Raw genomic sequence first — 23,090 nt, 5'->3', positions numbered from 1 at the left:
CCAATTAATACATTTTCCTTGGCCATTTGCCATCTGTCTAACTGAATCAAAGCCAAATCTTCATCAGAAGAGAAAGCATGGCTGTTTTCATGTGTTTATCAGAGAAAGAACACCAGAAGCTGCCCTGGGAGGGAGATAGTCTCCTCATGTCCTTGTTTATTCTCATTTTACATATGATGTGCTGGTTTCTCCTCCCATTATCTGCTCAGCAGCTTAAATGGCTGTTGTTTACACAGCTGTAAGTGAGGGTTAGTCAAGAAGGCGTCATGAAAGTTTGGAAAGCAAATGAGACACAAACCATTTTTTTTCTTTTTAAACCAAGACCAGTCTGTGTCTAGAAGCTTATAATTTCTCTGTCATTGATTATTAACCATTTAGTAAACAGGCTGCTTTTGAAAGTGATTTAACTTTCAGGTATGTTGACAAAACATGACAGAAAATGAATACTTATTTTTTGTATCACTGTTTATTCTGTTTTGGGGTTTCTTTTGTTAGAAAAGGTAAAATATCTCTCTACCTAAGGCAGGCTGGTAAAGGAAAATCATTTTACCACATTTTTGATATACCTGTTCTATTAACAGCCTATGAGAGAAATTCTGTATAGTTGCTGCTGGATTGGATTGTGAAGTATTTCTTAGAAATAGATTTATATGCCTTAGCATAACCTTGATCGAACAACATGCTCAGCATATGTTTGATGCAAAAACATGCATCAGTAATATAAGATTCAGTGGATAATATGGATTAGCATATGCTTAGACTTCAGCATACAGTGAAATATTTGCCTAAATAACACTAAATATTAATAATATAAATATTAAATATTTATAATATTTATAATTATAATATTGCTAAATATAATAATATTTGCCTAAATAATACTATTAACAACTATTAACAACTCTGATCTAAAAAAAACAAAACATAGAACTGATGGGATCTTAAATGCTGCAAATAGTACCAACAACACTTACTGATGCAATCAAAAAACTGGTTGCAAAAATGAAAAATATTCATTATATCTTCATGACTTCTAAAAGCTCAGCAAAGACTCATGACTGAGCAAAGAGCTCAAGTAAGAACTCTCACTTTCAGAATCTGATTTTCAAGAATACAGTAAAAATATATTGGTATGTGCCTATTCTCAGGGTGTACTTGAGGGGTCAGTTGAGAAATCTAATCATGTGACAAGCTACAACACCTAACATGTGCACATACAGTGCATATACATATACATGCATATATAGAATTCAGGGATTAGTGCAAGTGATACACACGTAAAACTTAGTTGCTAAAACTTTGTCCACAGAAAACAGAAATTCACTTACCAACTGGAAAGCCTGTAATATTTAGGAAATTCAGAATCTGTACTCATGCAACAAAATTCTAGCTTTAAGGAACCTTTAGATAAAATTTATACACTGTTACTTGGCACCCTAAAATTTTTTGTGCTGGTGATTTGCTAGATTGCAGGGTGATTGATATAGTTTCAATATTAATCAGTCTAGAAGGGACTTATAGTTTTGGACACCAAAACCATGATTTTAACTCATAAATCCCATCAATGACTGTTAAATATATTGCAATAAATAACTGGTTATATTTCATATAGCCAGGAGAAAGCAACATCTAAATCAGCTGTAGGTAGCTAAGTGGGCCCAGGTACCTTAGTGGAGATCTCCATAGTGATGCTGTGCCTGAGGCACCCCAGGACAAGATTTTCCCTCCTGGCTGCCAGGGCACTGCTGACTTGTTCAACTTGCCAGGGACCAGGACCCCCATGCCCCTCTCTGTGCCACGGCTTCCCAGCATCTCATTCCACAGTCTGTCCATACATCCAAGGCTGTGCCTTCCAAGTACAGAATCTGGCACTCGCCCTAGTTGAACTTCATATAGTTGGTGATTGCCCAGCCCTCTAAATTTGTCAAAATCTCTCTGCAGGGTCTCCTTGCCTTTGAGGCAATTAACAGCTCCTCCCAGTTTTGTATCCTCTGTGAACAGGCTCTGTTTCCCTTCCAGTCCTGTGTCCAAGTCATTTATGAAGATGTTGAAGAGCACAGGGCCGAGAATGGAGCCTTGTGGAATCCCACCAGTGACAGGTCCCCAGTCTGATGTCACCCCATTCACTGTAACCCTTTGTGCCTGACCCGTGAGCCAGCTGCTCACCCATCCCATGACGTGTTTATCCAGCTGTGTGCTGGATATTTTTTCCAGAAAGATCCTGTGAGAGACAATATCAAAAGCTTTACTGCTATCCAAAAAGATTATATCAACTGGCTTCCCTTTATCAGCTAGGTGAGTTACCTTGTCAGAAAAGGGAATCAGGTTTGATAAGCAGGACTTTCCCCTAATGAAGACATGCTGGCTGTGACCAACGACCATGTTGTTTCCAGGTGTTTTCCAATAACTCCCAGAATAATCTTTTCCACAACTTTACCAGACACTGAAGCAAGACTGACAGACCTGTAGTTGGCAGGGCCCTCCTTGCCCTTTTAGAAAATCAGGACAATGTCAGCCAGCTTCCAGAGAGCTGCAACCTCTCCAGATTCCAAAGACTGCTCAAAAATGAATGAGAGACCTCACAATGACATGAGAGGCTCTTTGAGTATTCTTGATTTAAATCCATTAGGTCACAGAGACTTACAGGGATCCAGATGGAGCAACAGATCTTGCACAAGTTCACGGTCAGTTATGAGTTTATAATTCTCACAGCCATGGTCCTCCAGCTCAGATCAATAGGAACCCCCTAGCTTGTCATCAGTGTTGAAGACAGAGGCAAAGAATGCATTAAGTGTCACTACCTTGTCTTTTCTGTGCTGCCTTTCTCTATTCATCTATTTAAACCCCCCTTCTTTTTATTGTCCCCCACAATAATAGCCAGCTTTATCTCCAACTGAGCTTTGGCCACACAAATTTTCTTCCAACAGTGGCCAGCAGCATCTCTGTATTCTTCTCATGTTATCTTACCATCCTTTCACTAGACATACACCTTCTTCTTTTGCCTTAGCTCCAAAAGAAGATCCCTGCTCAGCCAAGCTGGTCTTTTGCCTCGCCTTCTTGGCTTTTCATGTTTTGGAAATGCCTGCTCCTGTGCTCCTAGGCAGAGGTGCTCAAAAAGTAACCAGCACTAAATGGACCCAAACACCTCCAAGAGCACTTTCTCAGGGGACCTTGCTAACTAGCTCCCTGAGAAGCTTGAAGTCTGCTATTCTCATATCTTTAGAGTTGCAGCTGGCAGTTTCCTCTTGTCACCAGATTTTGAACTGGATTGCTTTGTGGTCTCTGTGTCCAAGACAGCGACCAGTCACCATTTCAATGACTGGAGACCCTCCTTGCTAACTAAGCAACAAATCAAAAAGGCATCATTCCTAGTTGGCTCCCTTAGTATCTTTACCATGAAGTTAGCATCCAGGTGTTTTAGCAATTTTCTAGATCTGTTTGTGCCAGCTGTTTGTCATTCCCAGTTAACATCTGGCAAGTTGAAGACCCCCCAAAGGACAAGAGAAGTTGATTGAAGATTTTCCATTAGTTCCTCAAAGAACAATTCATCCGTGTCATTGTCCTGGCTAGACAGTTTATAGTAGACTCCCACAATGACATCTATTTTATTTGTTTGTCCTTTAATCCTTACCCGGAGACTTAAAACCGTACCATTGCCAAACGTAAGCTCCATACATTCCAGTCACCTCCCTGACTCACCTGCCTTGCCTCAAGAGCCTGTAAACACCCAGTGTGGCACTCCAGACATAGTTTCATCCCACCAGGTTTCCCTTACGCCAGTGATGTTGAATCTCTGCAAGCACTGGCACTGAAACATTTCAAGTTTTGGCATGCCACCCCAAATCATACTTGTTATAATCCTCAAATATTCATTGTCCATTATCGTTTCTGGATTCAATGTTACGAGATCTGTTAGTAGTATATTAGTCTCTATTAGTAGTTCAAATGTATACTACAACATTCAACAGTTGAAACCACAATTATACTCAAACTTATTACTTATTACTACTATCACTTGAAATGCATCGAACTTGGCACTTGCTAGGAATTAATTACAAATAGCTTTATATGGTTTGTTAAAAGAATAAATGAGAAGACTTCAACCCAAAAGATGCATTTTTTCTCTCTTAGGTACAAAGATGTATACAACAGCAGATTTTCAACTCCCACAGAACAAAGTTCTTTCCCCCTTTATCTTTTCTGATTTCTGAAACAGTTCCTACATTTTATGAATGGCAGGGCAGAGAAGAGAGGAATGAGACAATCAAGCCTTGAATAATTTTTTGCACTTTTTTGGGTTTTCTGACTGGAAAGTGACAATAGGGGCTTAAATTCCTGATACATACACTGGGAGGATTGTTTCAAGGCACAGCTAACAACAAATTTCCAGCAAGTGGAATCTAAATAAAAGGAAGTCTTGAGAGTCCTAAGGGCAAGTAAAGAGAAGAACACACAGCACTCCACAAATCTAACAGCCTTTAACCACATGGAAGAAAAGCCCTAAATTAAAGTAACATTTGAACAAATGCCACCTACTTGCACTTCATACAAGGTGGACAAACACTTCTTTATGCACAAAAATACAGAATGAAAAATAAGCAAGAGCTGGGTGGACCAGGCTGAACTACAGATATCTACAACAGGAAAACACAGATTAAGTTCTTCTTTTCTGCCTTTAAAGTTCTGCCTTTCATAGGCATGGCGCAAACTAATGCTGACAGATTATGTCCATATGCACCACAGAAGCTCTGGAAGCACCATGCCTGACTTGAGTATGTGGCTTATCAAAGTCAGAGAGGATGTGTGGCTATTGCAGCACTCTTTGCAGCAAGAATAGTTTATAAGAAGAACTAACAACAGTCTTTTCTCCTTTTACTTTGGAAGAAAAGAGGATAGTAAGATCTCAGTTCCAAGTACTGCCGTTTTGCCTTATTCTAGTCCGAGACCATATGACGTAAAGTACTTCTCACTAGCTCCTTATGGTTTCCTATGAGAGATCTTGATGACCTTATCAGAGAAGAGACAAAGGCGAAGCATGTGTTTTGTTAGGGCCTGATGAAGCCTGGAGGGGAAGGAGGAACAGTTACTTTCCAGACTGATCACAGCAAAGCTGCACTCACTGCTGACAGCATAATGGAGTTAATACTGACAGCAGAGTATCCATCTATTGACAGTACGATCGGTCACACTGTGTTCTTCATCCCCTTCTTCCCCACAATAATGTTAGGGTATGTCCTCAAATGTCCCTGGGACGTGAGTTCTTTTTACATGACTCAGGTCCTCTGCTATTTTTTTAGTTCTGGTTTTGTTTCATCAGCTAGCTGAACTCTCCTAAGTACTACCTCCTGACAGGCCCAAAACGTTTGTCAATAAGCTGTTAATGATATTTCACAGGCAACTTCTTGAGTGCTCTTGAGTGCACATTCAGTGATCTAAATATTTGCGACTATTAGGTCATGGATATTTTAACCCTCTTTTTAAGTCTGAAAGATCATGAACGATAGGAGAAAATACCCACAGCCTGGAAGCTGTAAAGTCAGTATCCTGACAAAAAAGCCAATTCCTCTAAGGCTTTCCAGAAGCTGGATCAGCTTGGAGTGTAAGAAAACCAGGAAAAAATACCAAGATTTGCATTCTGGAGGAGAAAAAAAAATGCTGTGCAAGCAAATCCTGTCACTTCTTGTATTCTGTTCACCCTTACTGTGGGTTTGTTCCTGTCTCTAAACTGGATCAGTGCAGAAATGTGAAGGCAGCTTTAAGAGTTCTAAACTGATTTTCAATTAATGAATTTCCAGTAGTATTTTCAACACCCAAAACACTTTTTAAGAAAAGCTTAAAAATCCAGTGCAAGTAGGAAAAACAGGAGTAAAGCAGGCAAGGACACTTCAAGAGAGACTGACAACAGAGGTAGTTTGACAACAATTTAGTGGTTTGGGTTTTTGCTTTCCCAACGACCTTCTCTTAGAACTTGTATTAATCCTAGATAATGCTAACACGGTATCACTATTGTGCTGATTTCGGCTGGTATAGAGTTTTTCAGGGTGGCTGGTATGGGGCTGTATCTTGGATTTGTGCTGAACACAGGGTTGATAACATAAAGATGTTTTTGTTATTGCTGAGCAAGGCTTACACAGAGCTAAGGCCTTTTCTGCTTTTTGCTCTGCCACACTGGTGAGGAAGCTGGGGGTGCATGGAGGCTGGGAGAAGACACAGCCAGGACAGGTGACCCCAGCTGACCCAAGGGATATTCCAGACTGAATGACAACATCCTCAGTATACAAAATTATGAGAAGGAGGAGGAAGAGGGGGATTTTTGGAGCGATGGCTTTTATTTTCCCAAGTCACTGTTATGTGCGATGGGGCCCTGCTCTCCTGGAGATGGCTGAACACCTGCCTGCCCATGGGAAGCAGTCAATTAATTCCTTGATTTGCTTTGCTTGTGTGTGTGGCTTTTGCTTTCTCTATTAATCTGTCTTTACCTCAACCCATGAGCTTTCTAGAGGAGTGAGTGAGTGGCTGCTTGGGGCTTGGTTGCCATCTGAGGTGAAACCATAACAACTAAATACAACTTCTGGTTTTAATAATTTGCTCCCTTAAACACTGTCCAAGCAGTGTTTGTAGAAGTTTGGACAAAAACCAAAATCACTCAGGTCATAGACTTGATTCCATATCAGATTTCATTGTTACAGTACAGCCAACTAGACTGTTTACTCTTACCTGCTGTAATTGCTCCATACTACTGCCAAGTCTGTTGATATGTAACATTTAGAAGGCGCTTCTGCTATATTTTCACTGCTAATGATTCACTGATAACATATTCCATCCTAGAAAAACCTCCTGTCATGCACACACTTCCAAGACACTGACAAAGTTTAAAATTTTTCTGCTGTAGTTAAAGCAACACCAATACTTCAACCAGCTTTGACTTTCCAATAGTTGTGTGTGCAGCTGAAATTATGCCAAGCATGCAAAAATCCACTGGCATTTTACCTGGTGAGGTACGGAAGCGGCACTGTCCGGTCATTGGATCATACTCCTGATTTTCATCAGAGCACAGACACAGGAAAGAACCATCAACATTTTCACAGAGGGCTTCGCCACATACTCCACTCAACATTTCACATTCATTCACATCTGGGGGAAAAATCCAAAACATAAATCAGTTGAGACCCACTAGTGACTGTTCATTTATCTGCTGTATCTGTGCCAATATTGTCTGCCAGATTACAGATGTGATCTCTGGGGAAGGATTAAAAACTCACTAATACCTAAGTGGATTCATAAACAAGTAGTAAGTCCTTTGAAATAAAGACCCCTGAAAGTCACAGCACAGTTTATAGACTATTAGGGCTGATTAGGTGCTGACTGTAGACCAGAACACAGTTTTTTTGGTGTTGTCTCATTGTTGAACACTTGCTTTTCTGTGTATTCTTATTGGGATTTAAGACTCAGAGTAATTTAACTTTGTTTTCTTAAATTTATTATCGAACTTTCACTAAACCTGAGGAGCAAAATGAACAGGCTTTGGTGAGATTCAGACTGCACTGCAAAAAAGATAATTAATTTTCCTCCCCCAAATACCATTTTCCTTGTAAAAAAATCACCAAACAGAGAATTCCTCAGCCCCACTGCCACTATATGTCTATGCACGGACTCACAGGCTGCTCCAGGACCCACAGAAGTGGTGTCCAACTCACCCAGGGATCCCTGCTGAACCCTGTAAAATTGCTCTCCCCCAAAAATTCCACATATTTTTAACCTGGATTCCATACACCAGCTAACTAGCCAACCCTGAAATGCTTTTTTGACTGACAGAATTGTTGTCTGTTGTTTAAACAAGGATTACTAAATACTACCAGGATCACTTAACTTTACTTTCTTTTTAGTTGCTAGTGCTGACATTTGAAAATCTACTTCTAATGAGAGAATCTCATTAGTAGACAGAAATTATGCTGATTACTATCAGAAATAGTAATTTCTGTATCATAATTCAAAAATTCCTGTAACTCAGTGTGGTCTAACATATAACTTGTGAAGCAATATTTCATCCTTTTTACCTCTTGCCTATCAAAATTCAGTCATCTGAATAAATGTTGATTTTTGTGGTTTTTATATAAACATGGATTTTAACTTAGAGTTTGCTCATATTTAAAAAATGTATTCAGATTTTTCTTTATCTTTTTACTGGGCTCCTGTCATAAGGAATAAATCTTCTTTAGGGAACCTTGCCTAGTCAGGAGCTAGAGACTTAGTCTTCCCTTATGTTTTTTTGCTGATGACTGGCTTCAAAATTTATAGGAGTATTTTATACTATATAGTGTTATACAAGAAAAAAATAAACAAATGCATTGTTCTGAACATATGATTCAGAATTATTTCAGTGGGAACTCAAAATTAAATGTAGTTTTACACCATCCTTTCCTTTCCCCTTTTATTTTTTACTTTCTTTGCTTCATTTGTTTTCATCCATGAAAAGTCACTGTATGCCAAATATACCTTGGTATGCAGCAAAGTAAGTGTCAAATGGCGTAAAGAATTTTGTAACAGAACTATTTAATATATTACAAAATGCATACAGACACTCTGCAAAACTTCTAATTCCTCCTCTCTGTTCGATATTCCATTTAGGTCTCTGTTACCAGTAAATGTGTTTCATCCTGAGTCTGGTTTGAAGAAATTGCTTAATGAATACCTTTCCTTGATCTGGTATTAATTTGGTATTACAAACTTTTGCTGCCTCAAATAGTTCTCCAGCCATCACTATTAACAACAGATCTGGAAACCTATTAGTCACAAAAGAAATGTGCAGTATTTATACTTCTACAAATATCCCACATCATTTCATGGTGATAGTGATAGGTGTCTTTCCTGGAGCTGGAAGCTAATGTTAAAATCTGTTTAAACACCATATGCCTAGGGAGGTGCCATCTACTTCAGCCTGGCTGTGCCACATTCCAGATGTTATTTCCTGCAGGGGATAGTGCAGGGTCCTAGTTATTCAGCTAAGAGACTAAACAGATGTAGCACTTAAATAGGCTAAAATATTAAATTCATGCCATTATATTTGTGAATGGTCCTGCAGAAACATGGAGGTTTCTTGGTTTTCTTAAAAGAAATAAAATAAGGGGCTCAGCTTATTTGCTGTTGGCTTCTGTTTGTCATAATAACAGTTTTTTCATTTAATAGATACAAAGTAAAGGTTTCATCTGGCACAAAGTTCAGTGAGTAAAGAAGAGCTCCATTCGTTTACTAGGAAGTGGCATAACTTTTAATAAAAAATGACAGAAAACTAAAATGTGAAACGCCTTTTGTTGGAATGCTGTTTTGGCTCCCCTAAACTTTGCAGTAGTGACTCGTAGCACATGTGAACTCACCTGTACACCCCTGCCCCTCCTGTGTGTCCTGGTACCCCTGGTAACAGAGACAGCGGTAGGAGCCATCCATGTTTTCACAGAATCCGTGACTGCCGCACACCGTGCCGTTTGCACATTCATCGATATCTGCAAGGAGGAATTAACATCAGACAGGCTGTGTGACAGCCAAAGGCAGACATTCACAATGAGTGCAGAAAACCCACAGATGGGCCATTCTGCAAACAGATGCAGCTGTGCCTCAACACGTTGGGAAGGAACACAAGGACAAGACACAAAAAATTAATGTAAGAAAGTGTTTCAGGGTTAGCTTTGCAGTAAGTATGTCAGCAATGGTCAACTGCTCGCACCCATCTGTTTCACCAAACTTGCTAACCACAGCCTGACGTTACATACCACAGACTTAGTTCAAATAATTTCTCTGACTGACTTACAGATTCTACCAGTGTAGTATTATAAAGTCAACAACACGAGTGAAACTGAACTCATTGTGCCTATAAAAAGAGTTCAAGGGTATAGCTACATCCCCTGTGGAGAAGTGCCGCACAGATCACATTCTGGCTCTCAGCACATAACAATTTCATAGTATAAGTGGTAAATATCTGTGGACTGACACTTCTGTCTCAAGTCCTGTAAATCTACACATACAACTCATCTTACTCAGTCACACAAAGTTAATTCCAACATCGGAATGTTTTCTGTACCGGCCTTTTCATTTGTAGTTCCAGTTTCGGTTTGCTGGCCTTACAAATAAGTCACTTGCATGTGTAAGTCTGTTCTCTAACTCAGCTGTCCATGAAATTACAATGAAGCAGAGCTGCTTGTGGCAGACTGTGGTTTATTTTTGTAAGTGTATTACAAGTGCTAGGAATGTATTATTTTTATCTGCACTCAAAGTAAGATCTAAGCCCAAAGCCCTGGCCATATGCAGTCATTAAAGATGTCATGAGATGCTTTTCAGGAGGAAGAACATGGGCTGAAACTGAACCTGCCAGGATACTTATATTAGTACCTTCTGCCTTCTATATTCCTCTGCAGTCTGAAGCAGAGAAATTATCGCTGTACTTCCTTCCCAAAAAACATTATGCTGTTAAGTATGGCTGCTGTCTGATTTCCTTCTGCACATTTTTTCCTCAAGGGATAACTGAATTTTAAATGGGGAACAAAGTGATTTTTCTGACTGCTTGTTGCAATCATAATTCTGCACATTTTGGTAGCTCTTCTTGTGATGGAGCCTACCATCATTCTACCTCCAGAACTAAAGAACTGCTGGGACTGAATCCTTCGGTGCCACAAAGAGAAGGCTTCTCTAAACAGGTGAGGAGCACCTGGTGTTTTTCTGTAAGGACAGAGTAGGGCTCAAATGTAGTCTGGCCTACTCCTCCAGTTCCTCACAGCTGTGTCAAACAAAAACCTAGAGAAGTTAGCAAAGATGCACTGCATTCCTGACCGTAGTCAGTCACCAAGCAAAGACTTTTTACTTTTAAATTGTGTTTTATGCTCAGCTGAAAGGGAACTCCTGGGCTTTGAACCACGTGGTCACAGCCCCCCAAGCTAGCAAAATCTGAGCAGCATGTCATTACAATCCACACCTGTTACCTCTGCCCTTTTGCAACCCAAGTGCTCAAATTCATCCGCACAAACTTTGCATGCCTCAGGGAGGGGTGTTTTCAGGATCTGGAAAACCATCTTTGCCTGTGTTGTCGTGGGGTCTGAACAGGTTTGGAATCACATGTAGACTTTTGAGGCCAGAAGAACCTATCCAGAACCTCCCAAAAAGGTTAAAAAACCTGTCTCTGGCAATTTCTGTACCAATGGAATGAACTGTGAAATTTTAATGTTTTTCTCTGAAAGATATGCAATTTCATGCTAGGATGTTTAAGTGATGGAAAACTCACTTCTACAGAACAGATCCATTCGTTAACAAACTTCAGCCTACATATGAAATGCAGGAAAAAACTAGATGAACTAAATACACCAAAATCTAGGACACATAGCTGAGTGTAACTGATGGTTATAAAAAATGCACTTGCAGATGGAACTGGCAGAAAAATTTATTTGGTTTGTAAGTTTTGTAGTAAAGATATTAATGGTCTTTACATCTTGATTTATTAAACAAAGGAAATATATACACGGAATTTATTTTAGAAAGGGCTATTGTATTTGGCAAAGAATACAATAGCCAATATGCTTATTCTCAAGGAATTGAATATGAAAATCTGGATGGTTTCTGGATACTGAACTTATTGAAACCTACCACAAACCCTTCCTAGCAGAATTAATTCAGCAATGTGAATAAGCAACTTATCTGTGTTAAAGATTGTCAGAGGTGAAAGATTAAGAACTACCTTTTATACCTTTTCCTTTTCAAGTTCCCACAATGACAGAATTATAAAAAGACGCGTATGGAGTTACTGGGAGGAAGACAATGACGATTTTTACAATTGTGTTTTTCTGGTCCCTCCTTCTTGCTCCTGTGCACTGTCCCTGCATAACATACCTGATGTTAATAGTCTCATGTGATCAGCAGAGTTTCACATATCTATTAAAACATCTGAATACTGTCTCTTAATCAGAAAGCTCTGTTAAGAAAAGGAATTCAAAATGAGCAAACAATGGTGGCTTGACAGCCAGGAATTTCAGACAACAGACAATAATATCGTGTTTGTGTCTTCAGTGAACAACTATGGTTAAGTAACAAAAAGTTCCTGAGTCATGGGACAGTTACTGTTAAAAACCTATGTAGAAGAAACTACAACTGGAGATTTTAGAATTACCCAAATTACAGAACTCCTCTTACTTAAAACCTAAATGTTAAAGGAAACAGGGGAATGGTTCATGCAGCTGGTTCTTCACAGGTAAAACAAGGTCATTGACTAAAAAGCTGCAGAAACAAAACTAGTGATTGTAGCAAGTGTCCTAATTCAGTATATAATACAGCCACAGAAGACAGGGTTTTTAAAATAAGAACAGTCTGAACATCTTTCAGTGCATGGGATATTACAGAGAAGGTCCAAGCACCAAATATTTTTCCTTGTCTAGACAGTTCACTCAAAGGACTCTTTTTTATGACCGGAAAGGACATTTGTTTCTTTAATCACCCCATAAAGAGTGAGGCTTGTAATAGGCAGTTCTCTTGCTACATGGAAACAAAGTCGGGGGAAAAAAACTAAATATGAAACTAACATATCTTATGTCTATAGAGTGACTAAAGCAGTTCTCTGTAATTACAACCTATTTTAGAATCCATGAATCAGTGCTGCCTGCTTTAATCAAGACTGCATGTGTGCACTCATGCACACTTTCGGGCAGTTCAGCACTGTTACTGTTTTCTGAAAACCTGAAGGCAACTTCAACCTCAAGCATGATACTTAAATCTTACTGAAATCTACTTACATAGCAATATGTCTGGGATAAGAACTGGTTCCTATGACAGGTCTGTAAAGTGATTAGAGAAGCAGAGCTCTGATTCTGAAACTTCCAGGGCTACCCATAACATGTATACAATAAAAAGGAAGAAGCAGAGGTGGGAGAGCTCTAATGGGATGTGCAAGTTTTTTTGGACTGCCTGTTGCAGCAGTGAGAAGCCAATGAGAGACATGGAATGGGACATGGAGACGTAAGAGACGCTTGAGGCAGGGTATTGACTTAAACATCAGAGAACCTCTAACTTGAGGTTTTGCCAACATATTCAACTGGCATCCAGCTGGGTAAACCACCATCTTTACATGAACCCCAAAAAGCTCAACAAGGAACTAAGGAGCACTCAGAGCCTCCAGTTCACAGAGCCCAGCACAGTCAAATTGCTGAGCCTGAGGCCAGGCTGCAGTGGAATGTCACTGCTGCAACAAAAGTTTGTCTACACCTTGGAAGAAGACACAGTCTCCACAGCTGTTCAGTTTACTTTGGCCAATGGCCACAAAAACTCCATACCAGAACTAAACCACATGAGGTTCTTAAATGTTTTATGCTGTTGTTGTTTCAAACTTCAAAAAAACCCAAGTCAAACTCATACAAAAAAAGTCCGGAGATATGGAAAATCTGCTCCCCAGGTACAGAGAGGTGTGTGAATCCAGGAAAATTTTCTCAGGTTCTTTCTCTGATGGTATAAACAGTTATTCTCACCCACTTAACTAGAATTAAATTCACAGAGGTACTTAGTGTAAAGAACAGTAGCTCCTGCGGCTGGAAGCCACATGATTTCTCAGTACCTGAAATATCACACATTCCTTTTGTTTCATCTTGCCTTTTAGCATGAAGCTGACACCACTACAAATATTGACAATGATGCCATCAGTGCTCCCTTAAACTGAGTTTTTTCAAAACTCCGGAGTTGTTTTTATTAAAATGACAGAATGGAGAAACTAATTGTGGTGGAAAAGGAGTGCTGCCTCTTCAGAGACTAGAAGTACCCTTGCTTCGCCAAGTTATTAAAATACTTTTCCAAGTGCTGAATATAAAGTCTGATCTGTATTCCATACACAACACCAATTACTTGTGAAGCATGCTCAACTGGTTTTGTACTTGTTTTATTCTTCATTAGAAAGTTCCAAAACTAGTCAGAGTCTTGGAAATCAGATCTTGTGACTTCATCTTTTTCTATTTAGTAGAAGTTTGGCTTTTTTGTTCTAATGGAGATTAACTCTGTATTACTTCATCATATTTGATAGTAACCTTTCCCTGGAAACTGTGCTGTTTTATTAAATGTCAGAGATGCAGAGGAGCTCATTGTTTCTGGTACATCTCCTAACAGTAGATGCCAATGACTTTGGATTTTTTTTTTAAGTTGTGTTCCTTTTTCACGGTGCTATTTTTAATTTCTGGGAGTTTGATTTCACAAGGTTAATAAGTGTTCTACTAGTTTCATTTTGAAATAAAGTGCTTGGCTTCTACAACGAGAAGGCTATATTCTTCTCTGGCCATTTTTTTCCCCCCTCTTTTATAGCTATGCTCAACATGAGGCAAAACACCTGCTACTACTTTTCTTGCAGAGCAATTGAAGATATATGGCCATATCCTTCCTGAACACTGGTGAAATGCATACATGCTGATGAAAGGAGTCCATGAACATGCTCTGGAATTATCCCATTACTTCAAATCATAAAATAATGCCTCCTCCATGAATCAGTGGAGTTACCCAGATTTGCTCTCTCTAGCCTACTTGACCAGGCTTTTGTCTTGGCAGGAAGAGAATATTTCTTTCAACTTATGCCATGATTAAAAAAAGAAGTAAATGTTTAGAGAGGAAAAAGCACTAAAAAAACATTTGAGAATTTTTTATAATTATCAATAATAATTAAAACACAAACGCGTGTTTGATGTTATGCTATATCTAAATATTCGGCACTAATTCCCTGACATCAAGCATAACAGTGATCCTGCCTGCACTGTATTTCATCTCATGAGAGATCACATTACTAAATATATGGCAGATTATATGCCAGCAATAGTAATAAAGCTGTAGTGCTTTTTTTTCTCGGGTGTAAGCAGGGAGATACAACAGTCGGACACAAGTTTCAGTTTACCTCATCCACAAAGGACAAATGTTTTCACTATCCCTACGTTAATTATGAGAAGATGAACTGGCCTGTGAAAACGAAACACATATGGATTTACTGGCCTATAATTTGGGAGAGAGAACAGTTGCTTACTTCTTGGGTGCCTGAGATCTGCTATCTATTGGTTCTAACTGAGCTATCATCTGCTCAGTGCTTCTCCTCAGCATGCATCCTGCTGAAATACTACCATATAGTTTTTTCCCCTTCTCAACTTTTCCCACAAGCCTTATTGTCTTGAACACTCCTCTCAACCATAAGAATAGCCATTCTTAATCCAGTTAGGGGAGTGTTCATTTTCAATCAGCATCACTGACTTCACAAAGCCACACACCTTCTTGGTATCACTGAGAACAAGTGTCCTGTTTTAAATTCAGTGCAGGAGAGCAACATCACTTGCAAAGGTGTATACAATTAGCAACAGGTTATATTCTCATGATATAGTAACATAAAAAACCTAGCTACCCTAAATTCCAAGCTCCTGGTTGACGTTTCTAAAAAGATCTAATTACTGCTATTTACTCCATTTCTGCCATTTCAAAATGCCTGAAGTTCTATAACAAAACTACTGGATTTCACTACAACTCCTCACTCGAGTTACTGCACTGTTGCTTAATCTCAGTATTTTAAATAAAAGTTTGGACAAGCAAGGTTCTGTTGTCTTCCACACAGCAAAGAGAACATTCAGGTAGTTCAGGCTTGCTGGTAATGCACTGAAGCTTAAATTTAGATAATCCTAAATATTCATGTGTGTCTTACCCACAGAAACTTATCAGAAGCCTGACTTCCAAACACACTCTGCACATCATCTATTTACGAGAAAAAGAACAAAGGGCCTTAAAGTGGCAGATATTAGAGAGAGTAGAAACTGACTATTTTTCTCACGCTCCTAATAACAGCAAATCAATGGGGATGAATGAATATAACTTGTCTCACCTTCGCACGTTCGGCCATCTGCTGACACAGAAAAGCCCCGCTCACATATGCACTGGTAGGAACCATCCGTGTTTAGACACTCTCCGTGGGGTGAACAGAGGTCAGATCTCTCACATTCATTGATATCTGAAAGCACAGAGACATTTAAAGAGCTTTGCAAATCAAAGCTCAAATTCAATTAATCTTAAAAACATCTTCTATTTCCACTGGCTATGTAAATAGCTGTGTGAATGGCTCATCTTCCAGAGTAACCAGATCTCCTGGGATCATTCTTAAACTCTGCATAGATGTCATTATGTTCTGCTGCATCATACTCTTGCTATGTCACTCTGTGATGAGGATGAGCAGAGAGTGATTTGTGGGATATCAGCATAAGGGCTATCCTAGCTAACATTTCTTCTGTGTTACAGGAATTCTCAGGTCCATCTCGCTGCTTTTTGATGGCTGCACACTGGTCAACTTGGGCATCTGACTCCACATGTTAACTAGCAGGTTGGAAGTGCATCTTTCCCAGAGGTCTGGTTTTATATAATAAAAGCCAAATACTCATTTTTTGCTGATGGGGAGTGGGAATGATCCTAAAAGGTTGCTATATAAGAGCTTATCATCATCTCCTTTGCTGGGTTCCATTGTAAACTTAGAAAGCATTTTTCAAACTTGTGAATCTGAAAAACAAGTACTTCCTTTTGATTGATGTCTTATTTTAGCAACCAAATCTGCCCTCAAAACTTCATTCCTTCATTAAGGTACTACCACTTTCATATCAATTACCATCCATGCTGTAATTGTACTTTTGCATTTTTTGCTTTACAAAAACTCTTTAAGAAGCATTCAGTACCATGCTGAAATCGAACACAAATTTACAAACAAAACATACCCATGAGGCTTATTCATTTCTTATCCAAACACTAGAATTTCTCATTCTTAACTGTATCTCTTGTTGCATACAGCCATCCAGAATGTATCAAAGTAGCCAGCAATTTTGATATACTAGAGAAATTATGATTTCAATATCATCATCTCAGGACCCTGCCATCCAGTATAGAATTTTCTCTAGCTACAAACTGATTCTAGCCTGTGTGTAAACCTTCCAACCAGTGTCCTGAAATCATGGCCATAAGAGGAAAGAAAAGAGGCAGGCAGCTCAAGAACTTGTATTGGTGTGAGGTGCCTATGGAAAAGTCAGTGCACTGTGCTGAACACAACACCTACATGTATAAAGTTTTCTCTGAATTCATAGCAAATACAAACCATCAACTACTTCCTGAGGCCCTCTGAAAGTTGGGAATGGTGGGAAATCAGCAATGACAAGGACAGTATTGTACCTTCTTATACTGTAGTCAAGATTTAGCTGTATTAAAACTGCCGGAAAAATACTGGAAACTGAACCAGCTGATTACACAAGGTAGAATGATGTATTAAAAGACAGGAAAACAGAATTACCAGTGTTAGGGCAATTGAGTATAATACCTCTGAAAGAGCAAACTGCATTTTCTCATGTTCTGGAGTATTTTCAACTTTCTCCTTACCAAAACGCATATCCCTAACTTTTAGTCTAGTCCAGATACAACTTGCAGACACTGCACTCTGTGATAAATATGCCAGTTTAATTCAATAGCTCTCTGTCTGCACTGTCTGTCCCTTAGTTGGCTCCTAAGTGCTTTCAGTTCTATTTATCCATTTAAAATATGAGGCATATATCTGCTACTTTAAATGGCAAAGTGAAGAGCATAGAGGGGTATCAAAGCTGCCACTGATTTTAGCTGGTGGTCAAATCTTTTTTATCAGCCAAATCAAGGTCTAATACAGCACTTCCGTATGCTGAATGCAACATTTTTTGTATTAGAAAGCAGTCACATAGAATACTCAGAACTTCTACAGGGAATTTAGTGTTTGTTGCAGAAGATCTACAGTGTGGATGAGCTGCAATCCAGTTTCTCAGCTCGAGTCTGAACTGTGCATAAGAGAGCAGCCAAAGCAAAGTTCAATGTTCTGGTCCTTCAGCCATTTAGAAAATGAGTATGTTATCATTTTCCAGTTAATACCATGGTTTCTGTCTCACGAAAATGGTGGGCGAAAGTGATGAGGCATGCCTGGGTGTTGTGCCAACATGAAGATGGGGTTATTCAGAACTAAAACCTGGGAATTGTTTTCCTGGGTTTGGCAATGCTGACTCAGTCTCAGATAACACATTCCCTTCCTCCCCACCCATCCTCCACAAACTACCACAAGTGTTTTACAGAGGCAATACCTAATGTGACTTGATGCTAACAATGCTGCTCTTGTTGTTACATCTCTGATTTACAACACATGGAATGTTCTATCACAATAAATGTTTCCAGGATTTGGGAATAAAGCAGCACTGCATCTCTCTTAGTTCTAACGCAGATTCTCTTTCAAGTTATGAAGGCTAAGACTTCAGCCTCTTGAAATAATTTCTCAGCATATATTTACAGAGAGAATAGAATGAATGAAATAGAAAATAAGAAGAGGAAGAAATTACTACAGATGAAAAATGAGTTTCACTTCCTTAGCATGATCTGTGACTATCATGAGCTACACTTACAAACCTGCATATTTGTACTGATGATCCAGATATTTTGTACACTTATTTCATACCTTGACATCCCCTATTCGCTATCTGCTGGAAACCATCCGGACAAGTGCATTTGTAAGACCCTTCAGTATTTATGCAGCTTCCTCTTAGGCAAACATTACTGTCTTGAAGGCATTCATCAACATCTGAAATAAAAAGGCAACTGAATTATTAGATGATGTCAAAACTGATGAAATTTTTAATAGTCTCAACATAACTTGAAGCAACTATGTGCATACATGAAAATCAAGTTTAGCATACTTTAGGATTCTTTTTTATTTTCCTTTCATCATGTCATCAAACATCTCGTATTTCTAGAGGGCTTTGAAATTTGAGTTTGCATGTGATTTATTCCTAGCAAATATGACTCACGGGCCATCTGCATCTCTCACAAAAGCACATCGTTAACAGTAATGCAGTTAAAAAGAAATTAAGCAGCTGCACATTTGGAAGACAGATACAAAAACACCTACTAACACAAATTTAAAATAGTGATCTTTGGACACTTTTGAACCACCACACAGCAATCCCTGCATTGGAAGTGGCCTGACTCAGGTGTCCCCCTGAGAGCAGGCAAGCCCAAGCCTAGCTGGTGTGTCAGAGCAGACCGGACGTGCCTGGGGAGACTGCTCACACAACAGCCACGTGGGCAGGAGGCTCGTAGGACAGGGACTGCACTGTGTGCACTGCTGTGCTGTTTGGTGGCTTTTCATGCAGCTCACAAGATGCAATACAACCACTCCACAGGCTTTTAGCAGCTGGGTCATGAAGCTGAATGGCTGCTTTTGCACAGTGCTGCACTCCAGTCATAAATCCAGCTCCAGAGTCCAGGCACACAGCAACTTGTTTCCCAGCTGCCTATACAACATGTTCAGGATCAAGCCTCAGGCCTGTACACTCTGCCCTAGCGTCTCGATAGGATAAATGGCTGACACACAGCAGGGAAAGTTTCAGGATACAAATTAGACACGAGGTAATCAAATATTTCAAGAATAGGACATTGGCATTGTCTCCACCTAAAGTCTTTCCTTCCCGTTGTCTTTCAAAGGGCTTAAAGGCAGCCCAGTGCAGGAAACAGACTACAGCTACTATGGGTACAGGATTAAGTCAGCAAGTGCCAACATTCCAGTGATATTATACAGTTGTGGTTTCATTACAGCTAAAGATCATAAGGTATTTGGTGCCTGTGCCTCTAAGTTTTAAAAGCAAAGAGCAAGTGAGAGAGTCGAATTAAAAAACTGTCTCATAAGCAACTTCCCTCAGCCTCCACAGAGTCCTACCTAATAATCTGCCCAACCTATTGCTTTGATAATGTAGTTAGCTTCCTTTGAAAAACAGCAACCAAAAACTTTTCTCTTTGATTAATCTGATTTCTTGAGTATGGATTTTAGCTGATTAGAACTGTAACTTTTTCCTGTGCTGCAGGAATGAATAACAATTGTAATTAAAAAGAGGACATGACCTCATTTCTACATTTATCTTTGGAAAGCCCACACTGTATCATTCTCCTTGGGATTTAATCTATTTAATAAAAGCAAGAAATAGGGATAGTTTTCTTACACGAATGTTACTGAAGATAGAATTGCACTTAATGTTGACAAAGTTGTGACCTTTAGATAACCACATGTTTTATAACCATTTTCAACTGCAAAATAAATTGTGGCTTATTAAAAAAGCAATTAATTTTGACTAGGAGCATGAGAAAAATTAATGACTCCCTTGTGCTAGGTTAATGCCAAGTCTCACAACAAGAAGGTGTCTTCTGCCAAATTCAGTCAAAACGCATTATTTTCCATATAGGATTCCTCCCTCTCTCTGATGCAACTCTTCATAGACCCTATGAGTGCTGCATGAGAATCCCCAGGAAAATGAGAGGCAGTAAGTCATGTTTGAGACATTCAATGCTTTTTACCACCCTTGACACATGCATATCTTGAACATTTTGGCAAGCAAAATCTCTGAAAGCTCTAGGAGAGCACTGGAGACTTATGCTTCAGACTTTCTCCCAGAAAGTTCTTTGAGATGTAGTCTGTGTGTAAGTCCTGCTGGCACATATTCTCACTCCCTGTTGGTTAATACAAGGCCTCACAGGTGCCCTCATGCTTCCTGTTCCCTCTTATTCAGGGCAACAATGAGCAGCACGTCTCAATGTCACTTCATCTCAAGAACAAGATGCTGAACGACAGACTAAGGCAGAAGATAAGCATGCATGTGGGTGTGTATCTTGAAGACATATTGCATGTATACATCCATGTATACAAGTTACTTACAACTAACTTTTATTCTTAAACAAGTAAAATACTGCATGAAACACTTCCAGACAATAACCTCAGCCAGGGAGTTGCAAAAAGCACAGCTGAAAATGAGCACAGCATAATTCTGCCGAATTCTGCAATACCCCTTGAAGTTTGCACAAGTTATAATGATCAAACCAGCAAACTGATTCTTGCATGCAACATCTTTAAGAAAACGTCTGCACCAGAAGAAAACCTAATTAAACAACACATTTCTTGCATTTCTTTGTTCTTTCCAGACAACTGTGCTGTGCTATGCTCACAGTTTTTGTCATCTCTTTCCTGCTTTCTCTGTGAAGTGTTAGAAAACATTCAGGTAAATAGGCTAATCCAAAAATTGGAGGCCAGTATGTGGAGAAACACTGGATGTCTTCTTATTTTTTCTTTAGTTTCCACAGTGCAAAAAGCAGTTATAACATCCTGCACTTCAGAAAATTTTTAAGGGATATAATGTAAGCACAGAAGAACTTCTTCCACTTCAAGAGATTAATTATTTTGTGCAGGACTTGTTATATTAACGGAAGTCTTCAGTGAACAAACTGTGGCAACAGAAATTAACCACTGTCACTGGGTGGAGAAGCTGCAAATTTGGTTGCAGACTTTTAAATGAGACAAAGATCCTGGGGTAAGAGAATGGTTTTACCCTTTTTCCTTGTTTGATTCAATCTGTCTTCTTTTGCCTTGGAAGTGTCTGAAACTATTTTGTCTTGAAAACTGCCTTTATTCAAGATCAAGCAAGAGCTGAAGATAAAGCATGGACCTATCCTGACAAACCAGGTGATAGAGAGCTGCAACAGCCACCATGACTTCTTAGGCTGTATGAAATGCACCAAGGCGGTCTGAAGAGAAGTTTGAAATCTCATCTGAAGTCTACTCAGAACAAGTTAGATGAGTAGTTGTCAAGAATAACACCATATTATCTATTCTGTCTTTGGGAGGCAGGAAGGACCTGTGATCAATTACAACACATTTTTCTTTGATTCTTGACAGATATCTCTACATCTGCTGCAATTCACAAAGATCTTGAAGCCAGATGAGAGCAAAATTCTTTGACACAAATTTCTAGAGCATTGCACCATCAGCCCAGATTTCTGGAAGCTGATGCAAGAGATGCTGGTACTCGGCACGAATGATGAGAAGATCGTTTTAAGTTCTTCCATGAACATATTCTCCAAATAGTTTAGGATCAAAGAGCGTCAGTGTCCTGAGGAGATTTTGTGAGGTATCCTTATTCTTTGTTGATGAGAACTTCAGGAGAGGCTGTCGCTCACTGAATGTGGCCAATCAAGTATAATCACCGATGATAAAGTCTCTTGAAACTTTGGCTTGAGAAAACAGCATATGGTTGGCCCAGGGGAACTGCTCTTCTGCCTGCTTCACTTGAAGAGGAGGATTCCTGACCTATTGCTGTGAGGGAGAAGGTGAGGACTGCCTTTCAAGTGCTGTGTGGAGGATAACCTAGCAGCAGAACCCTATTTGGCAGAACAGCAGTAAGAAGCTGTATCTTGCAAGGTACCAGGAGTTACAGAACACACACCAGAGACTGAAAAGCTTTTATGAGCTAATGCCATATGTACAGTGAGACCCTAACTGAGAGCTACTTCTCCCTACTAGCGTGAGACAAGCAAGCAATTGAGGCAGAATCTTTCCTGAAGCTTGTTAGTAAGTTAGTGCATCAGATGTACCAGATCAGATGGTATAGCCAACAACAGAGAAGAAATGAGTAGCTTTGAAATGCTTCATCAGAAAAAAAAAAAAACAGTTTGCCAATTACTGGACAATTAAATTGTTTTACTTGAGAGATAAGAGAATGGCTTTTTCTGTAACACAGCATTTCTCGCTACATATATCGTACATCTTTTACTCCTTACTTTTGTTTCTACAAGCTCAGTACCTAGACTGCTTTTTGAGACAGTGCAAGCTGTGAGCTCCAGTAGATCCTGCTGGAACTTGTCATCTACTAAATACTTTCTCTTGCCAGCGCACATGTGTGATTGTGGTGGATGCAGGTTCCCAAAACCAGCTGGAGAAGAAGTTTTAACTAGCGGGCCCCCATGAGAATAGCATATGCTGGCAGAAGCTTTTGTAATATAGAGCCTCTGTGTCAGAGCTTAAACAACAAGGTTTGGAAAGGCTGGCTTGTTTTCGGTAATACTGTCAACTGGTCTTCCAATCTTGCTGTTGGAAACACACGTCCTGGTTTTTTGTATGTGGAAAGATGACAGGGACTATTTCTAAGAATCCATTAAATATGTGGCTGTGTTGGTGAGAACGAATGGTTGGCAGTGTTGGGAAAGAAGGAGAGGCAACATATTTCTACTCCATTCTTAATAGAGTT

General features: G+C 39.4%; 1 protein-coding gene across 4 annotated transcripts in view; it reads right to left on the bottom strand.

The window, feature by feature from the left end:
• Positions 1–23,090, bottom strand: part of LTBP1 (latent transforming growth factor beta binding protein 1) — a 186,101-nt gene that overhangs the window by 26,223 nt on the left and 136,788 nt on the right. For all 4 annotated transcript variants that reach the window (XM_066178599.1, XM_066178600.1, XM_066178601.1 and 1 more), the window contains 4 exons: positions 18,482–18,604; positions 15,863–15,988; positions 9,375–9,500; positions 6,991–7,134 (listed from right to left, as the gene is read on the bottom strand). In XM_066178599.1, the coding sequence (XP_066034696.1) occupies positions 6,991–7,134; positions 9,375–9,500; positions 15,863–15,988; positions 18,482–18,604 (519 nt within the window). The remainder of the gene's footprint in view (positions 1–6,990; positions 7,135–9,374; positions 9,501–15,862; positions 15,989–18,481; positions 18,605–23,090) is intronic.

The sequence above is a fragment of the Chamaea fasciata genome, unplaced genomic scaffold, assembly GCF_029207755.1.
Source record: "Chamaea fasciata isolate MVZ Bird 193981 ecotype frontalis unplaced genomic scaffold, bChaFas1.0.hap1 SCAF_3, whole genome shotgun sequence".
NCBI lineage: Eukaryota > Metazoa > Chordata > Aves > Passeriformes > Sylviidae > Chamaea > Chamaea fasciata.
The sequence above is the reverse complement of the archived record's forward strand: the minus strand, read 5'-3'. Positions and strand labels throughout refer to the sequence as shown.